Raw genomic sequence first — 9,086 nt, forward strand, 5'->3', positions numbered from 1 at the left:
TGGAGATCTACCATCCTGTAGGTTTTCATTTCAGCTATAATCTGGCACACCTGATTCTACTAATTAGCAGCTAAAAGAGATCTCTAGCTGATGGATGAGGAGTGCTTTGTTTGGGTTGGAGTAAAACCCTACAGGATGATAGATCTCCGAGAACAGGGTTGGGCAACCCTGGTTAAATCAAAGACCTAAATTAGGTTATGCAGGGATGAAAACCACCAGAAACCCACTAGACATCTGCCGGTCTCCAGGAGTTCCATTGGAGATCCCTGAATGAAACCCACTTCCTGTGGCCCCGCAGGGCCCAAGGTACTTACGTTGACGGACTCCCGGCCGGCGTATCTGACCCGTATCCGAGGCTCCTGCACCACGTCCAGGTTGGTCCCGGTCACAGTCAGTGGGGTGTGGCCGCTGGCAGAGGGGGAATTCAGAGCGTCAGTACAGGAAGCCACAGCTCCACTTCCTGTCTCGATGAAGTACAGTACTGTGAAAACCCTCCGTATCAGAACCTGCCTCAAACTTCAAACGCGATGGATTTTCCTTTGAAAAGCTTGGACGCGGGTGCTTCTGAGCCATGTTTAAGATTCCAGGCGCATTTCTGGTTCGATTATACATAACACAAACAAGCCAGGGCAGAACAAACAACAGACAAGACCGCAGACCTTTCCTACAGCTGTTTATCCCGTTTCTGTTATTTGGTTCGGCTGTGGAAAATCAAACGACGGGCCACGTGCTGCGGGGAGCGGAGGATTACGAATGCGCGGCTCGTTTGAACGCGCCATATGGCGCACACGTCCGCCGCATTTTAACCGCATTACTGCCGCAAACGGGGGACGGGCCTGGGGTCTCCATGGAGCTCGTCCTTGGGGCTGGGGGAAAGGTGGCCCGTAGAAGCCAGAACCCGGCCAGGGAAAGATGACATCGGGGCCTTCCTTTATCCGCACCGTTCTGAAAAATCAGCCCCCTTATCTCAGACAGCCAATCAGAGGAAGTGAGCTGACACACATCACCAGCAGCCGGAGAGAGCGCGAAAGGGCGAGAGTGCTGGGATTGAGAGATAGCGCAGATTGTGTGAAAATGACAAAGTGGACATTGTGGTTGAAAATGCAGAAGACTGATGCGAAGAGAATGAGGGGTAAAAAAAGGGAAGAGGATGTGAGAAATGATGGTGACAGATAGAGATCAGGACGGAGGAAGGAAGACAGGTGAGACGAATGAGAGGAAGAGCTTGAAAAGAGACATAAGAAGAAGGGAGGAATAAACTATTTTCAAATGTGCATGGAGAGGTGTTCGAGGCCAAGCACTGGAAAAGCGCTAGACTCTTTTTAAGCCTCTGTAGTTTCAATCAGACCACTCTTACCAATCAGTTGTTTTCTAAATACGTATATAAAACAGCATTTGATATCTGGCTTTCCTTTTTTCTTTCTTGAATATTTTTTGGATGTTTCTGGGAATATTCCTGCTGCTGCTGCTGCATTCTCTGAGAGTAAGAGTGCATGTGCAATGCTGCTGCATTTTCTGAAAACATGAGAGTGTATGTGCAATGCTGCTGCATGCAATGCGAGTGCATGCGCAATGCTGCTGCATGCTATGAGAGTGCATGCGCAATGCTGCTGCATGCTATGAGAGTGCATGCACAATGCTGCTGCATGCTATGAGAGTGCATGCGCAATGCTGCTGCATGCTATGAGAGTGCATGCGCAATGCTGCTGCATGCTATGAGAGTGCATGCGCAATGCTGCTGCATGCTATGAGAGTGCATGCGCAATGCTGCTGCATGCTATGAGAGTGCATGCACAATGCTGCTGCCTCATAAAGGAGAGGAAAAGTCAAAGAAACAAAAGTGGAGCTCCTTCCTTCCCTCCCTCCCTCTCTCCCTCCCTCCCTCTCTCTCTCTCTCTCTTTCACTCCCTCTCTCTCCAGCCACAGGATGCCCTGCTGTTCCCTGACAGACAGACCTCCATCTCCCGGCCATCTGTTCGGAGCTCGCACCTCTGCCACATGTTCGGAGCGTCTCCGCCGCCTCGCCGCCTCACCTCCGCCGTCGTCGTCTGTCTCGCTAATTACCGAGCTGCCAGCGAAACATCGCCCGATCAAATTGCCAATTACTCTGACCGACGCCTCGGAGCTCCCCGCCGCGATGAACGCACGCGGCCCGTCCCACCCGGGACCCGCTTCCGCCGTTCTGCGGCCTGGCTCGGGTACGACCCTCGCAATATCGAACCGAGCCGCTTCCTCCCAGCCCTGCGGAACATCTCTAATCCGGACCAATCTCTGGGCCTTCGCAGTATTGAGCTGGCTTTGAGATTAAGCCCCTGCGTTCTTTTTATAGAAACACCAACAAACGGGCCCAGAGAAGCAAGGCTGGAGATCCCGCCTGGAGGTAAGTGATGGGGGATGGCTGTGGACAGAGAGGCACAGGAACGAGTCTCATCTGTACCTCTCTCACAGTGCTGGGAAGCTACAGACCATATTCCACAAATAAAAAGCGGAAGCAGTATTGATCATAAATGCAGTTTTTCCCATCATGAGCTGTGTTCCGTGGCCTGTAATTGCTGCCGACAGAACTCCCCTTGCACCCCATTTTCTAAATTACAAAAATAATTGGAAAAAATGCTCCAGTGCCTAAGTCTTTCACTGAAGTTCCGTAACATACTTCCCTCATGAGCCCCCTTTTTTCCCCCAGTGGTCCATTTCCATTTTCTTCTTGGGAAGTGTTGCCTGGTTTCTGTATTCTTATTTTTGTTGAGTCTGGATTCTCGATTTTGTTTAGGGCTCATTTCTTTGTGCTCAGGATTGTTTGCGTCTGCGGCCACAGTGAAGGTAAATAAACTTCGCCCGTGCGGAGGGTCTGTCCTCTACCTCTCACAGGAAGTGCGTGTGTGGGCTAACGCGGGGGGCGGGACTACCTGGCGATGCTCCACTCCGGCTCGACGCGCTGCACAGTGGGGTCCTCGATGTACTGGAAGACCAGGCTCTCCCGCACCTGCGCCCGGTCCACGCTGACGCTGATCTGCACGGACCCCACCCCGGTCAGCGAGGGGGCGGAGTAGCACACGATCTCCGTCATGGTCCGTCTGCGTGGAGAATGGGACACCAGAAACGCCGCAGTGAGTCAAACCTGCACCCTCTCCCTGCCTCCCTCTCTTTCTCTGTCACTCGTACCCTCTCTCTCCCTTGTCCTTCATTACCTGTATTCTCTCTCTGTCCCCCTTCTCCCTTTGCTACCTGCCCACTGCTCTCCAACTCATTGTCTGCTCATTACCATCACCCCCTCTGGGAGTTGCCAAGCATTGCTCTCACCCCCCCCCCACCTGCTTCCTCCCTTGCCAGAAACTCATTGGAAATAGAAGGCTGTAATTAGCCAATATCTCATTAAAGCTGCCTCGACTCATCAACCTTACAGCATTACAATGAGAACTCCACGGCTCATCTTTAAATAGATACCTGAAGGGAGGGAGAGGGAGCGAGGGATGGAGAGGGAGAGAAAAAAGGCGTCTTTATAAGTAACGGCTGACTTTATCCTGGAGAGCAACAAGGGTATTTGAAGGCTATTATTAGAAAGCTTCATGCAGCAGGTCATGATAATCTTATTAGACGGTACACAAAGTCTTGGCAGTCAAAGATACAGCGTAGTATAGGTTCTGGTGAAATTTCAGGGGAGGGGTGGGGGTGCAGAGACAGATTGAGAGCACAAGGGACAGAGACAGCAGTGGGGCTCTCTCATGCTCACAAAGGACACACGAACCTCAGCTGCAACCCAATAAGCATTGTCATGACCGAACAAGTGTTTGGAACATACTGGCGACAGACTGGACCTATGAGCTATTCAAACAGAAAATATACTCAGGAAATGTCAAAAATGCTATATAAAAATATTATTTTTGCCTCCTTGTGACTCTACCTTATTATGTATCACTATAAATTACATACACTGCAAAGGTTGCATCCTTTAACCAGTTAATTTCTGAAAAGACAATTGATATTGGCTAGATCTTAAATATATAAATATAAGTATATAAAAACATAACTAACACTGAGTACCATGTTGCTGTTTTGAGATTTTGGTCAGTGACGGGATATGAATTGATCAATCCCTTTCTCCCGAATTGTATGCCCAGGTAAGAAGATAAGAACAATGTCGGTTGCAGTCACTCTTACAAAAGAGGACATTTTACTGCATTCCACTTTACCTGCTAATGACACCCACGCATCCTGTCCGGTATCCAGCATCCGCAGCCTCCCACACCTGCCCACTCCAGACTCACGCCAGGCTTCAGTTCACCCACATACCAAATCACTCACAGCCCGCATGCCTCCCCGAACACGGGCCAGAAATAGCTTCTATTCTGCCTGCTCTGTGTATACATGCCTGCATCTCCATCCTCTGCACTCTTACTCTATACCAGTGTCACACTCGTGCTGCTTTGTGGCTTTGAGGCCCTGTCAACCTGTTGTCTTTATTGTTTCAGGGATGTGATTTTTTCCTGATTAAATAGCAGACATGGTTTATCAGGCCCTAAATGCCCCAGCCCCAAGCAGAGGCTATGGCGTCAGCAAGCACATCACAGCAGCCGCTGTGCTCCTTTACAGCAGGAGAGAATGTTCAGCGATGAAACCAAAAAGCTGCAGGAGACATTTTGGCTCTGAAAACCAGCAGTTCTTGCTTAGGCAGGATAAATCACATCCCTTTTGTTTCCTGGAAGAAGGCCGGTACGGCAGGAAACAACACGGCCACCAGCCCGCTCCTGAGGGGCACGTTGCTCACCCGTAGAACTCGCAGGTCTGGTTCCCAAACAGGACAGTGACGCTGCTTCCGGCGCCCAGGTTCTCCCCCATGATGGTCACCTTGGTGCCCCCGGACTCGGGCCCTCGACTGGGCGAGAGCCCCAGCACCGACGGCATCTACGGCAGAGGAGGAAAAGCACACGCCCCCTTTTACAGCTGTCACTCTGCATTTCTCAACAGCCGCCGCCAAAGTATTAATGTGGACAGGTGGGAATTGGCAACGTGACAGGGGCCTGATTTGTTCACAGTTTCTCAATCTGAAAAGATGAAAGTGCATCTGAAAAGGCTTTCATCGGCCCAGAGTAAGGCTCGCACCTTCTGCATTGCGGCGTCCCTTGTTTTCAACGGGACTTGAAAAGGGACTCTCAAAATAACTGTTTATAGAGGTCCTGTGTTAGACAGGAAGAGTCAGACAGCTGGATAAATATACACAAACTGTGCTTTTGTGCAAAGGGAGACCGATACAACAATTCTGAACAACAGGCAAACATTTCCCTTTACAGCCTCCCAGTAATGGGTTCTGCAAGAATAATACCGCTTTGTTGTAGCCAAATGGAGATGAGCTGTTGAAATTAAAGTTTCAGCACGAACCCCCGCCCCCTGCCCCTCCCTCCCCAACACCGCCGAGTAAGACTAGCGCGAGCCGAATTTGTCTACACAGCAGCTTAATTACTGCGCCGTTGCCGCAGAAACGTCACAGGTGACATATGGTGCGAAGTGAGTCAGGGCACAGCCACGGCGGCAGGTTTCGCAGTTTGGAGCTTCGCGGGAGTCGAGGAAGAGGTTAACGCGCTTCTCGGAGAGCGGAGCAAGCGTCGCTGATTGAGGGCTGGCTAATTGCGTGTGAATGGTGCTGTTGTTTATCAGTTTGTCGCAGGCTTCCAGGGTGGAGAGGAGGGAGGTGTCAGCAGGATTTAAAAGGAGACCGGTGTGGAAGTACCTGAACCTCCAGGTGTTCAAAATGGGACTGACTCACACTGGGAGAAAGTGCCTACTGTCGCTGTATTTATGTCATCTCCCGTCCCACTATTCTCCATTATTCCCCTTTGTGGCTGTTTGGGGAGGTTCTTTGTTTGCTGAGGAAGAAGTCGTCAAAATGTTCACTTCTGAGTAATGGCGACTGTGCACACGCTCAGCAGTCAACATCCGAGTTCTTTCATCGCGTCTCCAAAAAAATTTAGATTTACAGAGGGACCATTAAACGGGGACAGCTGCCTGCTGACATTACGTGATGTACTGTAGGGGCTTGATAATTTAATCTGGAGTGATTTCATTAGCAAGACAGCAACAACAACAGCACGAGCACTCGGGACTGTTAAAACTTCACAACCTTTCAGTGGGGTCCTTCTGCTCTTCACAGCCGAGAGCGAGTTATTTAGAAACTAAATTAAACATTTATACTTTCGCCTAGTATTAACAAAAGCCTCCAGTCATTTAAGGGCCTTACTGTTAGAATGAATTGCAGTGAAGCCAGTAAAAGGCAGCATTAGCTGTAAAAGCTTAATTTATTGAGACTGCGCTGAGGAACAGGTTCGGAGCGTGAAAGTGAAACACTTGTAAAATACTTTGATGAAGTGACCTCTTTACTCCCGGTGATTAACACGCTGAAATATTTCCCCAAATAACAGCGATGACAAGCAGTTGGTCGCAAAAACCGCCACCGATACCTGAGCCACTGTCATGGCAATTAGCTGGCTGGCCTAGCAACATAATGCAGCGTGTGACAAAACAAATTGGCTCATCAGCGTTCTGAGGGCCGGCCGGGGCGAGCGGGGAGGCATACCACGAAGGAGTAGAGCTGGGAGGAGCGCGCCCGCAGCTCGGGCTTGCACTCGCCGATGCACAGCTGGACCGCACCGGGCTTGCTCTCCGGGGGCGTGGCGTCCATCTCACACACGATCCTGTCGGAACACACACACACACACACACACACACACACATGCACACGGACGGATGCACACACACACACGCACACACACACACACAAAAACACTGTCTTGAAAAGGAAAAAAAAAAAAAAGATTTCCATCTGCACTGATGAAGACTTCCAAATTTTCCATGCACGTGGTACACATGAAAATTTAAGAGAAAAAGTCATTTGTATGCTACTGATTGCTATTGATCTGCTTTCTTTTCACAATGTAATTTTCCCCTTGGTTTCCCTGTGGAGGTGCAGGGCACTTCACAGGCACCGTGTGGAGCTGGACCGCCTGTGAAGGCGTCCCAGGCCAGAGGTACACCCTGATAGCACACAACTAACTTCCCAAAACCACCCCTACCCTCCCACCATCAGCTCCTTCTGCTGCCTTCTCCAGCCCATGCTAAATCATACAGGCCCCCGGTGGATCAATAGGACTTTATCATACAGTGTGATCAGGTGTCGCCAGAATGCCAGGTGCTGAGATCAAATGACACAATAAAACGAGGATGGCTATCGATTGGCTCTTGTGGAGAGTAATAAAGAACAGGAGCAATCATCGTCAGGGGCAGTGGGAGGGTTTGGATCATTGTTTCTTCAGGGCTGAACCTCTGAATCACAACTAATTAGTTTTCTACCTCTCTCGCACTGCTCCTACTGAAGGCAGAGGACCCGCTCGAATTTACGGTCCGACAAGCCCAATATTTCCTCCTTCGAATTTGGGGACCCAGGAGTGCGGGAGTGTGTACCGATTCCTTCTCTGCTGCTGTCTTAATCAGTGCTCGATCTTGCCCTCCTATCCACCCAAACGGACCAGAACCACAGAGGGCCACAAGAGTCACAATAACAACGAGGCCCCTAAATATTTCTAAGAGTAATTAAGAAACATGACGTGACTTCCTATGACAGACGGTAATCTGTGAGGAGGGAACTGTATACACACATACAGAATATGCAATTCAGTAAACGCATGCTATAATTTCAGTCAGGACAACTATTTAGAGTAAATATTTTAATGAATATGTAAGTACATTTTCGGTTTGGCACTGTATGGATCTGCTTCAGGTGCTACAGTATACGCCCCAGTGTGAACTACCCTATCTAACAGGGAGCACGATTCATCTCCCCTACTAAACAGGTGGAATACAAGCAACTAACCCCCCCCAGTACCTAGATGCAGATCCAAACAACAGGTGGTGCTGGGGGGGTAGAGGGTGAGAGCGATTGCGGTCGGACTCGAACCGCCGACGTCGCGGCTCGTAATGAGCGTGTGGACAGTGCTCTACAGGCTGCGCCACGAGACCCCCCCCGTGGAGCGCCTTTTTAAACCAACAGTCAAAGCCTCCAGTGCTGCTGATTGCCTGCCCTGCTTCTGCATGCTTCACTGCTACTACACATGCGACCTTTGTCGCACGTCTCTCCCTCTCTCTTCCCGTTCTTCCTGTCTCTCTACACTGTTCTGTCCAATAATTCTGAAAAGCGCAAAAAATATATACATATAAAAATAAAAAAGGCGCTCCACTGGTGATGTGTACATGTGATTGAACGGGCATGAGAAAACATGTCGTATGTGATTGCTTGATTATGGAAATGCGTGGGAATGTGACTGCTTAGGCCGGCCACGGTTGGCTGCAGCAAGAGTTTCCTAATGCGCGTCGCCCATTAGCTGTCAATCCCTGAATTATTTGAACAAATCCAACAAATATACTCTCTACAGCAAAAGCCCAATGACTGCCTCACCAGAGTGAGTCACTCATAGCATAAGGTAGCTCCACTTTTAGTAGCCGTCTGCTTTGGTTTGATGAAGCCTCATTCTCCCACGGCTAGTTAAGAGCGGACAGGGAGACTGATACAGCGCATCCCGAAACAGCCGCGTGCCTGATCTCCAGTGCTTGTTCTCAGGGCGGAATGGAAGGTCGCAGCGGGGATGGGCCCAGGGCAGGCTGACCAAAGGGCCCCGCCAGCAGGGAGCCCCAGCTCCGGATGGGAAAACGGCGTGTTGGGCTGTCGTGTCCCCACGCGCGTGGGGAGTATTTCCAGGAATGTGCTGTTTGATAATGGTGTACCGGTGACTTCTGGAGTTAAAGGCTCGCTGTTATATTTACATCAGTACCTGTAACTTACACAGGCGGGAACACCTACTCTCTGTGGAAAATACCCGAGGACAATAAAGATGGAAACAGCAGCTGGAATCCGGGGTCGTTCCAGTTAAGTCCACCCCACGGGAGTTAGGGGAAAAAGAGGATATTTTGATGCATGTAACACACACACAAACACACACACACACACACACACCTGACAAGAGGACAGAAAGCAAAGGCAGAACGGAAAAGCAGGACAGAAAAAGCCTATGAATCTTTTTTGTTCTTTTCTCGCCGCGCGC

At 50.0% G+C, this 9,086-nt stretch overlaps 1 protein-coding gene across 1 annotated transcript in view; it reads right to left on the reverse strand.

Moving 5' to 3' along the window:
* plxna2 (plexin A2) overlaps positions 1-9,086 on the reverse strand; it is a 213,662-nt gene that overhangs the window by 43,094 nt on the left and 161,482 nt on the right. Inside the window, exons 14-17 of the mRNA XM_064298828.1 lie at positions 6,569-6,686; positions 4,766-4,902; positions 2,907-3,074; positions 315-408 (exon numbers count right to left, since the gene is read on the reverse strand). Coding sequence (XP_064154898.1) covers positions 315-408; positions 2,907-3,074; positions 4,766-4,902; positions 6,569-6,686 — 517 coding nt within the window. The remainder of the gene's footprint in view (positions 1-314; positions 409-2,906; positions 3,075-4,765; positions 4,903-6,568; positions 6,687-9,086) is intronic.

The sequence above is a fragment of the Anguilla rostrata genome, chromosome 11 (genome assembly GCF_018555375.3).
Source record: "Anguilla rostrata isolate EN2019 chromosome 11, ASM1855537v3, whole genome shotgun sequence".
Taxonomy (NCBI): Eukaryota; Metazoa; Chordata; class Actinopteri; order Anguilliformes; family Anguillidae; genus Anguilla; species Anguilla rostrata.